Source organism: Lates calcarifer, linkage group LG4 (assembly GCF_001640805.2).
Source record: "Lates calcarifer isolate ASB-BC8 linkage group LG4, TLL_Latcal_v3, whole genome shotgun sequence".
Taxonomy (NCBI): Eukaryota; Metazoa; Chordata; class Actinopteri; family Centropomidae; genus Lates; species Lates calcarifer.
The window spans coordinates 13,556,173-13,579,158 of record NC_066836.1 but is presented as its reverse complement, the minus strand read 5'-3'; the positions used below and the strand labels follow the sequence as shown (position 1 = coordinate 13,579,158).

At 41.1% G+C, this 22,986-nt stretch overlaps 1 protein-coding gene across 3 annotated transcripts in view; it reads right to left on the bottom strand.

Moving 5' to 3' along the window:
- Positions 1-22,986, bottom strand: part of gpc5c (glypican 5c) — a 96,411-nt gene that overhangs the window by 4,387 nt on the left and 69,038 nt on the right. For all 3 annotated transcript variants that reach the window (XM_018676747.1, XM_018676746.2, XM_018676745.2), the window contains one exon: positions 13,693-13,834. In XM_018676747.1, the coding sequence (XP_018532263.1) occupies positions 13,693-13,834 (142 nt within the window). The remainder of the gene's footprint in view (positions 1-13,692; positions 13,835-22,986) is intronic.

The window sequence follows — 22,986 nt, the reverse complement described above, 5'->3', positions numbered from 1 at the left end:
ACTGCAGGCTAACCAACTGGCTAATTATTGGAGCAGGTCCCTGCCAGAACAACCAATTACAGCATAGACAACAGTACTGCCAACTAGTTAAAGTGTCTTTTTCATATAAGGTAGATATTCAGGAATGCATGGTGTTGGAATGCTCTGTGATCTTTGAAATAAAATAAAATTGGATGCAATAAAATGAAATTACAAGGCTGAGAGTCAATACCTATTAAACTAATCATCTCACCAGGTCCATTTTTGGGCAAAGCCAAACTTTTTGATTACCCAGCCACCAGCTGGGAAACACCTAAAAGACCTGAAAGAAATATTTGCATAATTTGGCTTATGTCTCATATACTTTCAAAAATTGGGAAAGTTCATAGATAAATAAATCATGGCTTACACAGCACTACACCTGCCCTGAGTAAGTAGAGGAAGGACCCAGGACGCATACAAGAAAATGTTCCAGTATCCTCCACAATGACATGGTAGACGTGGCTGTAGAAAAGGACACCTGATGTTCTTGCTGTCATGACCTGGACCCAAATAAATGGCCAAAATTTAATGTATAGATCAGTGCAGTAGTGCTGTGGTAGATGAATTTGACATATTTTTTAAACTGAGAATATGTTTTATAAATATTTTTAAAAAAATGGCATTGTAAAATTCTTGATGGTTTAAAGTCTTGAAAACAGATGAACATCTGTTGTGAAATAGAGAAACGTTAAGTGTTCCAAAACAGAGCTCTGCCATTGACAGATGCAGTCAAACTTTACAACATAGTTGTCATTTTATACTGAAATGTAATAATACACTATGGCATATTTATCTTGGACCAATTACTTTTTAACAATACAACATTTTTCTCAACATTTATTTTGGCACATTTACCACACATAACTTCTCAACTGTGGGGAAACCCTCAAACACAAATAGTAAAGGCCAAGAATTGTATGTTGTATTTTAGTTTTAACTTATCCTATTTATTTAATTTTTGTTTTCTGCTATTTGGTCCTAAAAGTCTGATGTGGTGACAATATTTAAATATTATTTGATGACAATAATCAATGCATAATATGGAGATATTTATCCTGACAGCATTTTAGCTAGATCACCTGGCAAAAGTTGAGAGGAATCATTGTCAGTGTTACGAAATTAAACAGCAGACAGTAGAAAAAAAGAGGTGTACTGAAACAGTTAAATCCCTGAAAGCATCTGACAACCAAAGAGACACACACAAACACACACACACATACAAGCATGGAATGTGATGTTGTTGTCATAATGAGACAATGTTAGCAGATAAGCCATGCTTCATAAGCTGGCTCATGTGTAAATCCCCCAAATAAGGAAGGAGAACAAGCAAGACAGAAAAACAGAGGGTGGAAAGGAATGAGAGATGACGTAAAGGGTTAGGAGATGAAAATGGTTAGTTTGACTTTTCAGTATGAAGAAGATGAATGCTGATCATCACTCGTATCAAGGCTGTGCCGTGGCACGTCAACATGTTTCGCCCATCACAGCCACATTCGATAGTCAATGACATATATTCTCTACCAGTAAAAGACTAATGAAATTTGATTGGTAGAAAGCTTTGTAATAGACAACAGTGACAGTGAAAGAGCAGGGCAAATCAAACCTGAGAGACAAATAGATCTTGAGTTCAACACCACACACATTAATGTGTAGGAAGAAGTGTGTAAATGTGTGCATGTATATGTGTGTGTACAGGTCCCATACGAGTATAAAGAATGGGTTGTGGTAGCTTTCATTTGTCATAAAGCCTGTGGTAGACAGGGTCATGAATAGAAAAAGGTGGGATCGTGTCATTTTATACATCTGAACATCCAACTCTCTGGTATATAGGGACTGTGTTACCCTCATAACAACACATACAGTACAAGGTCTTCTGCCACCTTGTTGACCTCTGTGTTGGCTAAGTGTGTGAGAAATGGTTCATAGTGTCCTTTGCCATTAATGCCTCTCCAGATGGGCAGCTTGTGTGTTTGGAGGAGCCTCCATTTCCCACTGGCCAAAGAGCAACAACAGCTGCTTCTAACAAGCCTGGCCGCAGCACTGAAGAAGAGGTGGACCTCGGGGCTCTAGCCAAGAGGAAGGAGGGATTGGAGGGGAGGGAGAGAGGAAGGGAGGAATAAGGGTTGGAAGGTGAGTGGGAGGAATAACAAACGCCTTGGCCATCATTTCTTTGGAAAAATTCTGAGGGACAGAAAATTGCATGATGGTTGTCTGGGCAGCCATGTAACTTTTCTGCTGCTGCTCTCCTCCCTCTCTCTTTTCCCTCTCTCTTCTCCTCTGCGTCTTTTGGTTTGCCAGCACTTAGCCACTGTGGCCACACAGTCTAAATCCTTGAATCTATGCAAAGGGAAGAAGCAAACTATTCTCAAACAGTCCTCCTCTGTCTGATAAGATTTAGTCTCTCTTTTCCTCTGTGCGTCATACATAGAGAAGAACATACTCTTACAGTATAAATGCACACGACACGTGGACACACAAAAGCATACTCACACAGCAGAGCAGAAATGGGGCAACAGGATAAAGAGTTTACTAAGGGATAAATCCAATTAGTTAACCCAGGAAACTCTGAACCATATATGTGTTTTGCATGCCTGTGTGTGTGTCTTTATTTGTGTGCGGTGTGCAAGCTTGCATGGGACTCTTGGCAGAACACTAACTGCAGAGCTGTAATCCAGTGAGGAATGGTGCTACTGTATACTGGGGCTTAGCAGGTTGTCATACTATATGCTATCAAGATGACAAGGCAACTTTTCCAGACTGAGCACAGACTTGTAGCCATTACAAACAGATACGCGTTCAATTCAATTGTGTTAATTCATTTTCAGCTTCACTGAACTGAAAATGACTCAGAATTGTGTTACATGTCTATGTAGAAGACTTGTTTATCATGGGCTTTAAAGCACCTGTGGGAGTTTTCACTCCTCCTCCTGCTGTGTACAATTATAAAGAAGGTAAAGCTTTGATTTATAGCACATCCAGGGAATGCGGTGGAGGTGGGTGGAGGTCAGTAACTCGCTCCTCCTCTCGTTCTCACCATCTTCCTCCCTCTTGGCTCACACCCCTGCCTTGACCTTGCAGGTTTTCTCTGTACTAAGTGGTTGATGGGTGGTGGATGCACAGGGGCTGGTGGGGTGGGTGGGTTGTAAAGCAGCTTGTGGTCCTGGATGTTGACAAGGCCACTGGATCTGCCTTACGGTGATGTTGAATAAAGAGAGGTGACCTTTGACTCATTTATTTTTTCTATCACTGGCAGACACACACACATACACACACACATAAGCATGTACATGGTGCATGTATATGCATGCACACACACAGACATGGTGCCTGAATAAGTAGAGAGACGAGTGTGTGCTTGGTCCCAGCTTATGTTTAAGACTCGTGAGCATGCCTCAGAGACAAGAGAAGTACAGTCTATCCAACTGTTTCTCTCTGTTCCCCTGCGACAACTCTGCCAAGTGGTTGAATAATGACCTTGTTGATTTGCTAGATGAATCCTTATTTACTGTAAAACAAGATGTTTATGCAGCAGCCGATATGTCTTTGAAATGTGGGCGCCAGCTCACCATTTTTGAAATGCAGTGAATTTATTTGTACTGTCGGAGTCTGTTGACTTTAACAGCGACAAAGCATTCTCCTCTGCTCCAACCTGATGTGTGACCTTTGCCAGATATTTGCTACCTGCCATCTATCCCTTTGAGAGCAAGAGGTTCTCTGTTTTCCAAATGAGGAGAGAGGAGACGCATTGTTCTACTACTCCCTCCTGGTGCACAGTTATTCGAAAGACATTTAAAAGTTTTATGATTGTAGACTTTACCCTAGTCATTTTCTACACTTATACCACTCTGTGTAGATAAGCTACTCGGCAGCCCTCCTTTGGGGCTCAACAATAAGAAGTTCTACAATTATGATAAAGGAGTTCATACTATGCATACGTAACCCATTTAGGCACACATCCATTTAGTCACCATTGTTATTCCTTGGTTGCATTATCATCATAAACACATATTTTTCATGCACACACAACTCCAATGAAGGTATGTAGTCCAATACACACCAAGTTTTATGTTCAAGTCCTTTTCTATTTATGGGTAAAGCCAGTCTTACTGAGACACAGAGCTATCAGTCTGCCTCCGATCAGACCTTTGGACACCAATAAAAGACTGATGCTGCTCCTGGTGGCAATGGATCAGGAGTGTCCTGACACTGCTTGGTACATCGGGAGAATGTTAAAACTCTCTGGGTCTCTTTTTCACTGTCTCACATGGACATTTACCTCCCCAAGCACCCACACAGTGTTTCCTTATCTCTTTTCACACACACTTTCTTACAAAGAGTGGTAAGGTTAGAGGGTGGAAAGAAGGGAAGGATGCATTCACACAGTTCATGACTGGCCATTCATCTCGGTGCCGTTTTTGTCTGTGGTTCGCTCTTTATGTGGTGCCATGTCAGGCAGGGGCTCCTCACCCTGTCAAACTAATCTCCCTATTCTGTATTCTAAGTTACACACACTGAATTTGTCCCCCTCCCCACACACACACCCACACCCACACACACACACACTCGCTTCTCTGGGAACTGTCCTTCTGGTTCACAGGCAACCTGCATAGGGAATCCAGGACTGGTACAGGGTCTCTGGTGAGCCACTCAAGGGGCTAAAGGGGCAAAAATACAGGGGCAACAGAGGGGTACACATCTGAGCCTACAGCTAACCTAGCAACGGGTATAGCAGCATGGCAACTCCAGAGCAGGGATCAGTGCAATGGAATCTACCCAGTACGATTCTTGGCTGTATTAGACTATTAAGCTCCTTGGCAAGATTAAGATTTACTCCCCTGGACACACACTCACACACACACACACACACACACACACACACAAACACATACACTCAGAAACAAATAGGCTAAAGAGGCCCTGGGAGGACAGTGACCTCCACCAGTCAATGTGACAGATTCTCAATATGGAAGGGAATCCTGAGGAGAAAGCAGCCTCTATGCAACAGAGGAGTTAAAGGCCTAGTACAACTTCTAAATCTTACAGAGGCATTCGCCACCGGAGCGTTCATTTGGATGACATCAGTGCTCAGACACACACGCCCAACACTACACCTGCGTGCACTCAAATGCCAGATGCCTCATTGCACTGGCAGGTGTCAGGTTGTCCTTGCAGACAGACAAGCGTGAAGGATGCAGAGATAAACTCACATTCATTTTCTTTTGCTCTCTCTCTCTAACACACATTTTGTTGCCATCCATTACAGTCAAGAAAAAGTACACATCAGGTAGTGCTCAAGAGAAATTGTCGCTGTGTATGTCTCCTGACTCACACATGGATTCCCTTCCCCTGCACCACTGGAATCAGCCAATCAGCGCAGAAGTCTCAAGATGCTTTTATCATATTCTCTCTATGATTCTTTCTCATTATGTCCAAAATATGTGGTCTTGTCTGAAGTGTCAAGAATCCAATGACGCTTCAGAGCTTACTCTTGCTGTTCAAGTGAAACAAAGGGCTGAAGTAAGGAAAAGACAGTTTAGAGTGTGTAAACTGTCATTAGGCTGCTACCTGCTCAATTACACCAAGCAGCAGCAGCGCCCACACAAACGTAAGATGCAGGGAATAGAATGCAATTCCATGTGACCAACCTCCTCTGAATTAAAGTGATCTAAGTGATACTTGTCTTTTCAACTTCAAAGTATTTTCAGAAATCTGTGTGGGTTAGAAAAGAAGAAAAAAAAACTGTGGTGTGATGTTATAAATGTTTGATTTTGTGGGGGTGAGTCAAATACTTTGATGTAAACTTTTGGTTGCGTAACTGACTGCAGTTTTAGAATCAAATTAGAATTAAGTACGCTTTCAGAGGCTCTTTCAATCTGATCTATAATCAGCTGAAGCAGTGAGAGGTCAGCCCCCTCCCAGCCCTAAGGCCTGACAGCCTGTTCTAGGTTCAGCTCTAATTGGCACATCAATTATGGAGAAGGGCTTTGTCGCTCTCACTGCTGGTCAATAGGATAGGCTTTTAATGAAGTGACTTGTCTTGCATGTGCGTCCCTTTGATTCATACACATAAGACTGCACACAGACTCCCAACTGCAGGTAGTCAATACAAAAACTGGCTCATTGCTACCAACCTCCATTACCTAACTGCTCATGCAATGCTAATGCACCTCTCCTATCTAAAACAGATACTCTGATCGTGGTTTTACTTTAAAACAAAAGTTTGCATCTTTTGAGTTTGAGATAGTACCTGGCTCAGTGGTGAAATTCCCTCCAAAGTCCTTCCTTGCCTTCTCTCCTTCTCCCTTCAACTAACTTTGTATTTCCCCTTGCATACCAGGCCGAGCTGAGACAAAGAGGATCAGACTCATCCCTGCTTATCCTTCAACTGTATTTTTCAATATCAATGGAATGTCTGCCTTTATTTGCTCAGTGCTGTGTTACAGCAGGAATGCCAGTTTCTGTGTTAGTAGCCAGGGTATGGGCTCCAGGCAAGGTAGCAGAGTCAAGGAGGTCAATCATGCAACCCCCACCACCCACCCTCCCATCCAATTCCCATCTCAACCCCCAGCAGAGAAGCCTAGGTAAGAGCATTAATAAAGAAGCCCAAATAAACTAGGGCCATCACAAAGTCGCCTCAGCTGTAGGTCCATCTCTTAGTGTGTGTAGACAGCAACAAAATATTTCCACAAATTCATTGAGCACTGATTAATTCTTGTCCCAAAAAACAAAAGTTTAACCTAAGCCTGAATGGGAGGATGGTGTGCGAGTGTGTTAGGCACACAATAAAATTCAAGTCATATCCGTTGAATTTGCAGCTTTCAATAAAGAACACTTTATGAGTCTGGACACCATCTTTAACCATCTTTAAAATTCCATTTACTGCTTGGAGACCTGCACATGTTGTAAGGATTTCTTGTTATATAAGTGAATAAGAGTTCCTTCTGTGGTACTGTAGTTAAGTCTTTTATGTGGCTACGGTATCAGAGCACTGAGTCACTAGAATTCTTTGTTCCTCTGTTAGTAAACTTCATAGCAACCATACAAAATGCTGACTTCTATGTATCATTTTCACTAACTTCCGAGGTAGTAATTCTCACCACTTCCTTTAATTTATAACCTGTTGCCTCAACAGAGATTCTTGGTGTTTCCCAACCAGGGTCCCAGAGGTGTGCTGGAGAGGCTCAATCGTAAAGGTCTCGCTGATACTGCGTAGAAAGGAAATGATGATGCTAGCTAATGAGAACCATTCTCCTCTGATGACCGCACGCCTAGGGAGCCCTTCAAGCTAATATGCTCTCAAAGTGCCATAAAAACCACAGGGCAGAATATGCCAAGCTAGGACGAAAAAGGAGAGAACTGAAAGGCAAGGTGGAAGATGGAATAAAAAGGGATGGATGGGCACAGCAGGAAATACCAGACAGCTGATCACAAGTGCTGATGTGTATAATAAAAAGAATGTGTGATTCAGTGATTCTAATAAAAGAGAAAGGTAGTTTGCTGCAAGTGCTGCAAATGGGTTTGAGCGCATATTAGTCTGAAGGATTATCACTCTAATTGTGTTCTTTGATGGATGTCTTTCCCCGAATTAATTTAATATGCAATGATACTTAAGTTTCTCAGAATCAGTCACAGATTAAGTATTAAGAAAATTATGCAATGTTATTCACAGTGTCACATAAAACAAAAAGATGATTCTGCATATCTGAGAGAAATTGTGACTCACTCTTCCTACATCTATCCACAAACCAGACCATCTCCCTGCCCTGCCAAAGCTGTCTCTGATCCTCTTGTTCCTTCCTCTCCAGCCCTACTCTGCCCTGGGGAGCTTGCTCTCAGCCCCTTGAGCTCCAGATGAAAGGCTAGGGGAAATGGCAGTCCTACTGGTAATATCCGCACCGGGACATCTGCTGTCCAGCCGGCCCTCTATGCACGCCAGTCCCAAGGGGCCTAGGGCTCAGTCCAGAACCTAGGATGGGAAGGATCGACGGGTAGATTGATTCTACCCAGCCTGGCAGAGCATACAAGCACCAAATCCCCCCACCCCCACCCTCTCATGGCAGATTGAATCACAGGTTTGCATGTTGCAATCAACCTCTCTGAACCTCAGCCCTTAACATTTGATCCTCATGTTAGCTGTATGTCCATGCCTCTGTTACCCCTTGAACTGTAACATCACATCATATGTCTCTATGGAATTACCCCTGCATTTTATTTTGTCTCAAACCTTTTTCCTGCTCCTTCACCTCTATTTCTGACTGTGTGTCCCCTCTCAGACCCCAAACTTGCAAAACTTCTCACTTAATCTCCACTTTTCTAACATGAAAGGCAGGTGTGTGCTGGGTCCGAGGCAACAGCAGGCTGTAGTGGGCTTGGGGTCGATCCAGTGTAATCCTGCTAACACTGGTGTAGGTTGGCCATATCCTGCCCAAGCAGCCGTTCATGTAAGGAATGTGCCTCCCCTGCCAGAGTGAACAGCTGCCGCACACCTTTATGGCCTTATAGGCCTTGGAGAGAAGTTCTCTCCATGCCTTTGACATTCAGGTACAAACACAGCAGAAACCCAAGAATAGTATTAGGCTGATATGTCAAAGCTGAATCACTGTATCAAGGTCAGATTCAAGATCACATCAGACACATTATCTGCTTGTGTTACTGACATTCAAGTGGTAGGAAAAAAGTACACATCTCGTTATAAGAATACAGCTGTGGATAGCAAAGTATTCATAATAAGTGTGTGTGTTTGTGCAAGAGAGAGAGTGAAAAAGACACACTAGGAACACTGGGCATTGATGGATAGGGAGTACAGATTTTGCTCTGGTGCCCTTCAGACTTAAATTCAAAACCTGCTGATTGGGGCCTTCTAGTGCCATACAGACCCACCTCTACAAATATGTGTGTGTGTGTGTGTATACTTGTATAGCTATATATTGTCAGGATCAGTTTGAGTTTCAGACCACTAGAGGACATTTTGGGCTGGTCCTCACTTTCTTGACACACCTTCAAAGGGCTGTTTGGGGGGTAGAGTTGGCATTTAGATATGATAGCTGGGGTAATGGGCTAAGGAATGCATTATGTCATTGAGTGTCCTCACAAAGATAGAAGTGCAAATGTGTGCAAAGTAAAATGCACAACTTACACTTAACTAAAAAAAAAAAAAAAAACTTCAGAAAATAGCAGCTGTGGATTTGAAATAGTTTTCTGAGTTTACTTCCCTTAGGGTCAGGTTTACACCACACACCATACACACATACACACAGCCAGCTGTTTCCTTCTGTATGAGTGTACATTAGGAGAGACAAGAAAAGCTAATATATTTGTCTCTCTGTTCAAGAATAACAGAATCACACTGCTCCACTCTTAAATCTTCCCATCTTGTCACATTTAGAAAATTATGTGCTTTGACAGGATGGCAAAGCAAAACAAACATTGCCAATGACTTCATGCTAATAGACAGGTTTAACCGCTGAACTGCAGAGTGTGTGAGCAATGCCGGGGGTGTCTTCACTTTCTTGATGAGCTCACCAGTGTTCCTGACAGATGGTGTTTGTTACCAAAAGAGAATTGTACTTTCATGGCTGTACAATTCACACTTTTTCACTGCGCATCCCTCTGGCTCAATCACGGGAAGTGTTTATCCATGCATTTAATTCTCCTCCTCCTCCTCCTCTGAGATGGATAACCTGCTTGCTCCTCCCTGTGTTTTTATGACTTCTTACACCTTTGCCAGGATGATTGCCTCAACAGCAGCACAAACAACACTATACTGCAGTCAAATAAAAAAGGTGTAGAGTGGATTTTTTTTTTTTAAATCTCCCACATTCCATCCTAAACTCCTTCATGATAACTAAAATCAAACCTCTACCTTCTCTTGCACTTTCAATACAAGAAAATAATAATAACATCTATTCTCTTGCAGTCACCTGTCCGTTTTTTCAGATCTGCACAAAAGGCCAGACAGGGAAGTCAGGGAAGACGACAGACAAATAAAGTAATGCTCCTTTTCATACGCAGACATTTGGTGTCTCCTTTCTTTATCTAATGGAGAGATAGTGGGCTAATGTACCACTCTGGGTCTTTTAGAGATTAATACGTTAATGAGCTAGCTACAAATGAATAGCTCCTTTGGAAGGAGCAACTATAAGTGTTCCCGGGCTAATACAGTTAATAAGCCATAGTCACGCCACAAAATGCACCACAGAAGAGGCTCTCATAGCTGCAGGGGTGAGGGATGATATGGTTCATTAAAGATTCACTGATTTATTCTCCTGTTCGTGGCTGTGGTCATGGCAGTTCGTACATGACCAGGCCTTATTTAGTTGGCACACAAAGTACACTAGCATGTCTCCAGGCAAGAGTAGCAGGATCTGAACCAAGATCAAACAGGCATGACATCATGCAATCAGACTATGCTTTCTTCTAGTAGTGGAGAGCAAATTGGAGTATGTGAAAAGAATGTGACTTTTCCAACTCTTGTCGTTTTTTCTTTAGCCAGGCGGTGTCAAAAAGTAACACTGCAATGCACATTCATGGCACAGTTTTCATATGGTTGCCTACAACCCTTTGGTTTTCACAACCACTGATCTTGGGTCTGTAAGCATTTATATCTGCATTCTTAAATGTAGTCTCAGTATGCAGGAGGCTGTGTGCATGCATTCTATCTCCTCAGGAAGACTTGCAGCAGTTCCATCATATCTGAGTGATGATAGAGACAGCGAGTCTGTTCTCTGCAGATTAGCGCTGTTCATTAGCTTGGTAATGAAGTCTCTCTTAGCAGAACAGTGGGTGGTCATGCCCCCTTTTAACATGGACCTTGGGAGCTCTGCCACATTTACAGAGGCAAACAAATGCACAGACAGATGGAGGTTACAATATGGCTCCTACCCCTATAATGCATTAAAACCCCACCCAGTGAGGGACTGTCTTTAACAGCTGCCAAAGTTGATATTTGGATCAATAGCTGATTTTTTTGAAGTCATAAGAGATGATAGAGCAGCACATTTTTTAAAGTTGGTTTAATATATGTAAATCCAATTGAGTCAATGTTGCACTGAGATGCCATTTTTCAAGCATCACTTGGCGATCAGTGAGGCAGAGCTCATCAAAAAACATCAAGAGTCCAAGTGATACAATGTCACAAGATGCCAGATGGTGAGCTCTAAATTACTTGTAGATGTCTTAAAATTGCCAACAGTCAGAGGAAATCCTAAAAGCAAAACCGGTCATTTAAAAGAGTTTGACAGTGGAATGTGTGAGCACAGCACATGACTGAGACAGAATTTAAAATGCCTATTACCATAACATTTATTCACCTGAAAGCTTTGGAAGTTACCTAGTTAATACCTGAGCATACCCACAACTGAGTTCAAAGCCAGCCTTGGCCAGTGTAAATGGATGATGTACCAAAAAAGGAGTATCCTTGCATCAGAGGAAAAGTCTTGCCCAGCTCTTGCAGTTCGTCTTCAGAGAAGCGAAAGACTCTGTGTCATAGTCAGAGCTGTCTTAGAACAGGGCCAATGCTGTAATCTGTTTTTATAGATACAAATAGGCCAATCACCTTCCCAAGCTGCATGGTTTTGTTACTGGATGACAAACATTCTTTTGAAAGCTAAAGGACAGCTGAACAGAGCTCACCAGGATATGGATTTATACTTTGAGCACAGACTAATGGGTTTTGTTCAGTAAATCTCAGACAGTGGTTTTGATTGATTATCCCCTGCTGTTGGGATACTGGCTCTGCTGTCAGAGCTCCAAGAAAGGCTGACATGTTTTATCCACATCACAACAAGGAGCAGGGCAGCAATGACCTGTCCAGAGATGTGTGTAACTGGGAATGTAATGGCTATTGATTGGTGTATTAGCTACACTGTGGTGTGGATAGCCCTTCTCACTACTAAAAAACTAGACCAGTAGCTGCCACACTGGCCTATTGTGATCTTTTGTATGCTGAGTTACATTTTATGACTATTATTTTGCAAATACATAATTGCAATGGCCAGTGCCTCAAAGTTGGGTGTTTTGTGTGCTAAAATATCTTGCTGTTTTTACTTGATATAGCTGCAAGTAGTTAATAAAACTGAAATTACCAATTCAATAATTACCAATTCAGCAAATGTCATCATGTTAGAGAAAACACTGATGAAATATGCCCAATGCCCTGTTTCTGTCTTTGCTGTCCATTACAGTCCAATGGAGGTGGTGGAAAAAGCATTTTGACATGTTAGTGTGCTGTAAATTAATAGGCCAAAACCTGATGTCAGTGTTGACCTCATGATGACTGAACAGGGTCTGTTGAAAATTTCCATACAGGTACATTCATGGTTTTTGTATCTGGTGAGGAACACTCATGTTTCCAAAATGTTTCAATGACAACCAAACCAAAATTGATAATGCTGTGACTGCAGTGACTCAAAAGAGGTAAAAGGTTTGTTGGTATGTGAAAAGAGTGTTGAATGTCTTTTGTGTCTTTTTAAAGGATATTTTTAGGGCATTTTTGCCTTTATTGTGATAGTAGAGAGTGGATAGGTGACATGCAGTGAAGGGGAAACAGAGGAAGCACTAAAGGTACTTGGCCAGTTTAAAAGGGGGTGGCAGTACAACTTCATGGTCAGAATCCTAAACATCTAGGCCACCAGCACACCTTCATGTCTGTTGTATTTACTTAGGTGCTCATCATAAGGCACATGTTATTGTCCTCTGTGCAGATCGATGTTGAATGAATCTATGTTGAACAGAGAAAACACGGTACATGTTACGTATGAAGACACTGCTGAATCAGCATCTGGCTTTTTTGCAGTCTTACACTTGGGGAAAGCCAAAAAGAATCAGCTTACTCCAGTGAGACTCTTATCACTGGGCTTTTCCCTCATTATGTTTTCCTGTCTGCGTGCTTACACGTCTCAGCATACGGTATCCCCCGATGGCCTATTTAGCTGTCACATGAAAAAAAAAAAAAAAAATCATAACATTTATACCTAACCTGGCGCCCGCTGCTATTGTGTGCACGGATGAGTGCATTTTTGCTCCTCCACGTTCCTCTCTACTCCCTCCGTGCTAGTAAGACAATGTTTCACACCAGACTCCTTTGTTTGACTGTGTAGGTGGAAAATACCAACAAGATAATTAGGGATGATTAAGGTGAAGCTTCTGGAGGAGATCAAATGATTCTCATCAAAGCTAACACAAGCCCTAACACCTTTTTACTGGTTTGTGTGTATACTGTATGTGTGTATGTGTGTGTGCCAACTGTAAAATGGTTTGCTCTGTCTGAGGATCTGAAAACTCTCCTGTGCTTCCACCTTTGCCGTAGCCTCAAGGAGATACAGCAGGGAAGGACTGAGGATTTTTTGAGTGAATTTCCCCAGTCTTGTAGGAGGCAAATTAAATGACTTTATGGTGATCCTCAGAACAATTCAGAGGCAGATCTATCCTTGGTTATATACTGCACAAAATCAGCTGATTTAAGGTAAAACACAAATAGAAATGTCACAATGACACCGTCAATCATCACAAAGATTGGCGATTACATAATGTGGAATGTGAATGATAAAGGGAGCAGTATTTTTGTACGCATAGTGCACTAGCATGAGAACTGGGGTAAAAGGAATAGAGGAATGGGGATTTGTGTTCATGTGAGTGTTTTTCTGCATGTGCAAGTTGTCATGTGTCACTTACAGGTCTTTTCTGGACCATCTCCTGAGGCTTGACATCCATCTTCATCGTCACAGTCTGTGGTGCTGCCCTCCTCTGTTTCCCCGCTGCCCAGCTCATCCCAGGGCTCTATCTGGCCCAGTTTCGGAAACCTCTCCTGCGTCTCCTGAACCACAAACACAGCAATTTATTACACACTGGTTCATGTATAATATTACTATTTGTGTGTCATATTTAGTTGCTTCTATCCATTCCCATCAGGAAGTAATGATCATGTGGATTTGAAAACTGAAAATTGGAACTGATTTTCCAAGACTTTTTGAGTAAACTTAGCATATCTACTCTATTAGCCTCTGTGTGAGTGTTTTGATTCATTGTAATAGAAATTCCATTTAACACAAGCCTCTGTACACGACAGGTTACAGATCCTGCAACACCATATGATACCAGTGAGGGACACACTGTATCCCAGGGGAACACTGCGCTTCCTTGTGTCTCCTGTGTTTCTGTGCTTTAGTTGACACGCTGCTTCTCTTGCCCTGACATATCAAGCCTTGTAAATGTCGGCTCCAACAGATGACACATAGCGTCCTGGGGATATAGGAGAGCAGTGTGGGTGGTGTACAACAGCGAGGGCCCTGGGTGGTAGGATGACGTGTTGAATTTAATTACAACCACATTTTAAGTGGAGCATTGATTATAAGGTTGAGAAAGAACCCCCCCCCCCCCCCCCCCCCCCAAAAAAAAAAAGAAGATCTAATACTATTTTTTTTCAGACTGCAATGCTTAAATTTCATTTTAAACTCAATAAAACTGGTGATCAATTCTGATAACTGCTATATGTTACATAGTAAAGTTTTAAATTACGCAATAACAATGGCCATGTTCTCCAGTGCATAATCTAGCACGGCAATTGGAATGTAAAACATCTGCAATTATCTTAACATTTGTTTATCTTCCCTTGAGTTCCTCTCAGAGGCAGTTCAGAGTTCATGCATTAAGCCAATTATCATTTGTGAAATTTGAGTCACAATGCATTAAAACACCAATGGACTTCACACAGTTTATACTTCTCCTGTACCACATATCTTAAATAGATTTTGAATCATTTGCCATCCATCTGCTGTCATAGCTAATTTCATTTTATTTTTCTGACAAAAACTAAATATCACCTATACTAAAATATCACTGTTACATCTGACTGTAATCAACACCTTGACTTGTAGATAACACATCACATCATTCTATGACTGAAGTTCTGCACGAAGACTTTCTCAGCCTGGAGCATAAAACACTCCTCTTTATGACAGTCCTCCCTCTCAGCATGGGGCCAACTAATTGGACCACCTACTGGCCCTTCCTGCTGTCCACCATAATCAAGGTGCTCTTTGTTCCATCACACCATGTCTGACAAGGAGCTCTCCTGACACAACAACAAATGGTGCTTTGGTGTAAGAAGGTAAGACTCTGGCATGAATACCAGTTTTGTAGAACACGCGGAATAATACAGACACACACAGTGCTCATATTGACCATCCTTTAGCTTCACGCGCACATACAATCGCTATGAAACATTCATGAGATAGCTGACAAAGATCAATCCTGGAACACAGCTGACCTTCATATGGAGGGAACAACCACTAAAGCTGTTGAAAGGTGGGTGGGAGGAATGGGGGTGGCTTGGGGTGTTGAGGGATGACTAATATCCTTGCCATTGACATAAGACTGTCACTCAGCACACCTGGCAGCAAAGGTGACCTTCAGTCAATTGTCCCCAAAGCCTTAAATACCCCCAAAAGAATTTCACGAAAGCTGACAGGCTAATATATACTGATTACAATACAAAGCTAAATGTAATGTACAATAGAGAACCAAGCCTAAGCCATGTTAGTGGTTCTGTGTGGCTGTTATTAGGCACAGAACTTCTTTAAGCTAAATGCTAATGTCAGCATGACAATATGGTCACAGTGACAATGTTAACATGCTGGTGCTTAGCAGGTATAATGTTTATCTTGTCTCATCTTAGTTTAATGTGTCAGTATGCTAACATTTGCTAATTAAAATGATAAACAGGTATTTGATCATAAATCAACCAACCAATACCTGCTGGTGACACTAAATCAGAAGTCATTAGGATACGTCATCTGGAGACACTGAATACCTGCATCAAATGCCATGGTAATCCAGTCAGTAGTTCTGAGATATTTCAGTCTAGACCTTTTCAACTTAGAACAGAATTAGATAAAAGACCACATATCCAGACAGTCAAGGCCTTAAACTGAAAAGCAGAAATAATGAGAAACCTACACAAAACATAGCTGATACTGATGTATAAATGTCTGATTGTCAATAATAATTCTGTAGATGCTCAAGTGATGTCAAAGTTATCAGAAAAGTCGTTATGAGCACATTGGTATTTTTTCTGTTTTTAATGCCAGAACACTTATTACCACTTTCTGCATGGGAGAGTGGGAGAGGAAACTGAAAATAATCCTGACACAGGCGAGTGATAATGTAACTCATTACATCTGTCATGTATCCCATTTATTCCCCATGTGAATGCACTCCCCCTCACTCAGGCCTGAGTGGGAGAAAATGAGTGCAACACTGAAATGAGTCATGTACAACCATAACACAAGGCCGGGGCTCCATGAAACTCAAGTGGACCCTTTAGTAGAAACAGGTAAAACATATCACTTGTGCTCACTGCAAAAAAGTGAAAGCCACTGACAATAGCTGGATGGCTCGGTTTTCACAGATGGACAGCTGGTACAAGAGGATTACTTGGAAAAAATGTGAACAATATTGATGCTGCTTACAGTTGTGCATTTTCTGGTTATGGATAGGTTCACATTACAACAGTTGACAGGCTCTTTGTGTGTCCTGTACTGGTTCCACCTGTTTTGTGGCTGCAATGTGATATATGCTGAGTTAAAAGAAGGACAGACTTTGGTTAACAGAGACTCAATTAAAAAAATAAAAAAACTCTTTCCTACCTCCAGGTGTTAACTATACTAAGTAATTTGTAGTGCTTACAATTTGAGAAAACTATTCTTTTGCTGAGAAATCCTGGTTAAAGTGAAATAAACAGTGTGCTAAAAAGTGAGCTACAATGTAAGTATCTATTTACTGCAAAGGAAAGATAAGTGATAATGGAAGATAGACAGTGAGAGAGAGAGAAAAAATCTTCCTTCCTGGACAGCAACCATGATAAACACATTAAGCTTTTTTATTATGCAGAACAACTAAATACATTCAATGAACATTCCACGAGTTCACGAGCAAATGCTCTGCTGAACAGCAGAATGTTGTGTACCAACACAAACCAGATAACCAGTTGGGTATTAAGCTAATAACCGTGCCATTCAGGGGACGTTTAACACAATGCCGCTTGGCCCAGCTGTCCTTAAAGCATGTTAATTAGAGAAGGAATCAATTAAGGCGCCGTCGCTGTGGAAACCACAGTCGGGTCGTTGTAGAATTGTTCGTTGGCTGCTGCCCAGTGCAGTTTGTTGGTTTGTTGTGACTAAGACAAGACTGTGAAACTGCCAGAATTTTCAGTTATGTCTTTATGTTTAAAGTCCAGCTCCACAGTGGTTATTTCACATACAGGGAACTTTATTTATATTATGGTATTCCAACAACATACTGAAGAGGAAAATTTCTAATTTGTTCTTGCAGCTAAAGGAAGAGAGATACACAATATTACAATATGAGTTCTTAAAGACTGTTGAATGCATTATATGCGGTGAATAGTCTCTCTTTTCCTATCTGCTTTTTCATAGAAAAAGACTGCTGTGCTGTAGACCAGCTCAGGGTTTCAATGAGTGTCTTAAGCAGTTTTTCAAATTGGCTTTTTTTCCCCTACTAGTTTTCTATCTTCTTTAGAGCAGAAGCAGTCATCACATCAGAGGATAGCTCACACACATTATTGCTAAGCCATGCATGTTAATTTCAAATACAAAAAATTACATAACTATGAAAACGACATCCTCTAGACTCAAACGACTCAGGATCCACAGATGAACAACACGTTCAACGAAATGAAGCACAGTCTATTTATGGTATCAAAACCAACAACAATCTTTCAAAGGCTCATCCCCCTGATCTGTCACAGTGTAACGTATGGTAAATTTGCGCAAGTGGGCAGAGTATTCCAATAGCAGCAGCAGAAGCCTTTATGTGATGTACAAAGCAAAAATTCACTGTGACTTTAGCCCTACAGGGACAGATGCCTTTGTTCTAACATGACTTGGCCATCGCTTTCTGACATCTAAAACAATGCTGAATATCACTGTGTTGTTGGATTAGATAGAGCTGCTGTTTCCTCAGCCTACTGACAGTGAGAAATTGCTGTAAGTAAACTTTTGAATTAATCTAAGTTCAAGGGTAAACTTCTGTAATTGTATGTTCCTTATAATATGAGTCCTGTTACTGCACTGCATTACGGGCTACTGAGAATACCTTTGGTTGACAAATGGGTGTCTCAGCTTCTTTTATGAGACATTCTGTCCTGCTTAAATATCATTGGCAGAGAAGCCATTTTTCTTCAGTGCAGAGTCAGACACAAAGATCTAAAATTTCAGATCATTTGGACATTTCTTTAGTTGCAGACATTTCAATGTCATGACAGGCTCCCATGGACAGCAGTGTAAAGCATATTGGCCTCTTTTTTGTGGATTTAGTATTGTTACAGACAATACATCTATAATATCCATTAGTAATAGGACCACTGGATCGAGACAAATGAGTGTGAGCTGGAACAATCAGTTCAAGTAATTTCAGTGCAATTTCAGATCAACATCTAGCTACGGTCTACAACTGAATGGGCCAAATAAAACAAAAAGAGTGTGACAGAGTAAAGAGAAAGAGAAACAGACACAAGTAGAGAAAATGGAGAAAGGGACAGAAAAGTAAAATAAATAAATAAATGTAAAAAAAAAAAATCCATAATACTTTGTACAAAGTGCTCAGACAGGAAGACTGAGCTTGCAGTCATGTAAGCAGGTGAGGGGGCTGATGGTGGATGGGCCGGAAAAAAAAAAAAAAAAAACACGATGCCAGTCCTCTTAAGGATTACCTTGAAATTACACTGGCATCCGAAGACAAATCATTTACTCCCAAAAGGCTTTGAATAAAATCCCAAATCATGAAATATTTTCTAGTTCTCCTCTCACCCTGCCAACTCATTTTCCTCTCTCTTTCTTTTCAAAAGCATTCTTCAGACAGAGGATGATGGGGCAGGTTTGAGAGCATTAAGGGCTGAATTCCTGCATGTATTTGACTACATTCTAGTCACACTAAAATCTGTACTGCCAGAAGTAACCAATCACCTTCTGAAGAAGTTTGGAGAGAAGGCGCGGTTGAAAGAATGTCTGTGTGTGTGTGTGTGTGTGTGTGTGTGTGTGTGTGTGTGTGTGTGTGTGTGTGTGTGTGTGAGCGTGGAGCTTAACCAAGAGGCAACTATGGATACACGTTCCAGTTTTATGTGGAAATAGAAAATTGATTTTCATCTGATTATGAAATGTGAATATGTGAAATGTGGTCATTAGGGATGGGATATGAATACTGCAACTGTCGCAGTGGTTGTGTAAGTGTGTAAGTGTGTAAGTCTGCGCGCACGTCGGTGCACGTGTAACATGCGGGATGCTGTTGTCAAACTAGTGAACCAGCATCATAAGTCACAACCTTTGCACGGCCACATCGAGACATGTGCTCTTTTTCTTCCTTTACAATTTGAAACAGTATCACCTCATTGAGGGCAGTGGTGGTAAAACTGAATATGTGGACAGAGAAAAAGGAGAAGGGAAGGAAAAGCTGGACGAGACTTAAGGGGAAAAAGTGACAGCGGTAATCTTTTAAAGTCTGCAGAAGTCCTCTCAGCTTTTAAATTAAAATTCTCTCCATTCTCTCACATACTGTAAAGGCTCATAATGCTTTTGTGTAAAAGCAAACATCAGCTGAGATACAAAATAAGCATGTGTGTGTGTGTGTGTGTGTGTGTGTGTGTTTGTGTGTTTGTGTGTTTGTGTGTGCGGGCATGTGTGTTTCCCTGGCTTCAGAGGAAATGGCTGCAATTCTCTCTACATCTCAGACTGCGTGACCAAAAAAAGGCAGCCAAAGGAGAGAAAAAAAAAAAAAGAAAAAGTATATTTCCAAAGTATGAGACAGGGAGACAGAATGAGAGAAAGTAAAAGACAGAAAGTATTCTAGGAAGAGTGACAGGCTGCAAACAAAAGTAACTGCAGAAAGCTGCACTTCTCAGCCACCCATAGCTGCTGATTCTGGAAAAGATGTGATGTATTGTTTGTGTTGATTAATTGTGCCTGTTATGGCCAAACAGTTTCCAGACACTTCTTAATTAATAGAGAGTCTCGGACTGGCAGATTAAGCAAGTTGTGGACTGGACAGCAATAATAGCTGTCAGAATCTGGACTTAAACAGAAGTCTGCATTGCCATCCACAACATGGAAAATGTGATTTTTAAGTGATTTTAAAATCAAAGGCATAACAACGTCAACGTGAGCCAAGTACTTTTCTGCTGTTGTCCTTTTCCGTGGTTAAAGATGAAGCCAATAAAAACCTTTTATCTAAAGCTGGCAGCCAGATCTTTTTGCCAGGCTGACCTTTTGATGTGAATCTATATCACATTGCCGAAAACAAAATGATGAAGTTAAATTCTCAGATTGCTGACCATAAACCTACAGAAACCACACAGTTAATTCTCTTTAGACAACATATCAGCTCAAGAAAAAAAATAATTCTGTTAACATATGCATGGACACATTTAGTCTGAGACCACATGCACCTCTGCCAAGGCCACACAAACCTCAAATATGTTATTTCAGTGATAAAATTCTTTTATATTTCTGTGTCTGGTCATTTTATTTGATGGTAGGCGTGTTTTTCTGATGAATACCTAACTCCTTCCTGAAAAAAAGGGATTCAGAGTCATGATTTGTGACTTATTGGGGCTTAAATGAATCACATGTTTGTTCTATCTCCATCAGATGACTTGCAGTAAAATGACACAATGATTATCTGAGATTGTTTGCAATTGCAAAATGTGGGTTGGATGCAATTGGTAAGAGGAATACAGAGAAGGAGGATAGAAAACATCAGAAAACATGGTTGAATATTTGTTTAGGCAGAAATGTTCCTGCACAAATACTCAAAGATTTGTCTTGAACCAAGGAATGTAGAAAAAATTTGCATTTCTAAAGCTATGAGCCAAAGGAAAATGTTTTTTAAAGTTGCCACATGGTGGTGTTTTCTGCTACAAAAACTAATCAATTCCTTCTCTTTTCACAAAATCAGCATGAAATCTGAAAACAGAAATCGCCTATGCTTTTGAAAATAAATAAGTAAATCTCCCAAGAGGTCTGAGTAATGGTAAGAACATTTCCTAAACAATCCAGAGTCACACACACACCCCTGCACTGCAAGTTAACACAAGCCGATTCTGCTGCTAACCGTTAGTGACACTTTATTGGCCATGACCTCACGTAACCCTTGTGAGTCAATCACAGCAACGCACCGTGGCGCTGGGCTGTCACACCCTGCTCCTGTCAGGCACTGACTGAGGCAGATTGTATGTGTGCAGTGTACATGGGAACTAACTTTGGTTTCTGTCAGCCAAATGATGGAGATGTTGTTCAAAAATGGATGACAGTTTGAGTGACATCAGCAGTTTTTTCGGAGAGCATGCTCCAGCAGCTGTCTTGCTGATGAAAAAGGCTGTTATGAGAAAGGTGAGGGTCAACAGACACTGAAGACTGCCGCAGTGATTCTGGGAAGTGGAGGCCTTTCAGACGGGCAGCAGGAGCCCTTATAAGGCAGCAGCACACAAAAAGGTTTGAAGAGCCCCCACTGATATGTTCCCACTCCTGATCACTCACCATGAATGTCTATCATTATGGTCATCATCAGTCCACATACTGCATTAATCAGTGCACGTTCTACAGTACATCAACTCCAATATGATTCATGTGAGACAGAACAAAAGAAATAAGAGAGTGTCCTACTTTTTCTTTGACTACCTATCCATCCAGAATTGTCCTGGGTAAAAAAAATCTGATTGATTCAATTTTAAAGCAAGAAAGACTACATCTAACTAAATGGAGGAATCTCTGTCTGTCTGTCTTGATTTTCTCATCAACCGCTCATTTGATCAACTTCAAACTCTGCAGGTGCATTGCTGAGGAGTCAAGGAAACGCAGCGTGACTGTTAAATTTTCTTCATGAGTGGTTTTTGAGAAAGCAGCAAATATCACTTTTCTACATGTTACTTGACAAGAAGAAAAAGGCAGAATTATACTACTAGGACAGTGCAGATTTAAGTTTAATGGTACATTATTGGTTTTAAGTTTGCATTTAGTTTTTTATGTGTACAACTACATCTGCATTATGGAGATAGTTATTACAACATAAAAAGTCATTTTCAGTCAAAAAGTAATAGCTGCTTTCTTGTGGAATAAAATCCCCAGTATAAAGCACTTGCATATACACAAAATTGGCGTTTATCTGATGTAAATCTTGTTCAAGATTTGAACTGAAGTGGACTGAAACAAATCAAAATGAATCCAGTCAGAACATTTAGAATCTAATCAGGAATTCAATATCTGCCAAAACTGCCAATATCCAGAGCTATAATGAAAAACATTTTCATAACCCTTTATCCCAAATTCAGTAACAAAAAAAAAAGAAGAAAGAAACAGCCTGTCCTTCCATCACTAAAATTTTCAAAATATGTGAAGCCACAGGACTCTGTAATCCCTGTTACAGATAACCTTTGGAACGTGGTGTTTTGACTTGGTTTTACAAGTGCACACCATATCAAATTTTAAAAAGGGGATTTTCATAACTATGTGCCAGAAACACAACCAGGTCACATATTTTCTCCACATGACAAGAATCACTGTCTTCATGGAGCTGAAACCCACGAGGAAAGTAAATATGACCCAATGTGGAAAAACAGTCACAGTTCACTGGAATTTTATGAGCCTCTCATCTAATTGTGATGGTAAAAAAAAAAAAACAAGCTAAGCTTAATGCAGAGTCTGGCTTCATGAAGTTTGGTTGCCAAACTAACAGAGAGCCCTGAGCAGTGAGACTTGTTGCTGTATTGTTGCCACAGCAGCAGCAAAGAGCAGCAGAGCTCCTGTGAAGGCCAGCTCCATCATCTTCTTCAAGTGGAAAGAATCTGTCCCCTCCCTGTGACAGGCTGCCAGCTCAGCCCGCGCTCTTTCTTCATCCCTGGACTCCACTAACTCTTTAAAGCTCAAACCCTCTTTGACTGCTGCAGGCACCGCTAAAACA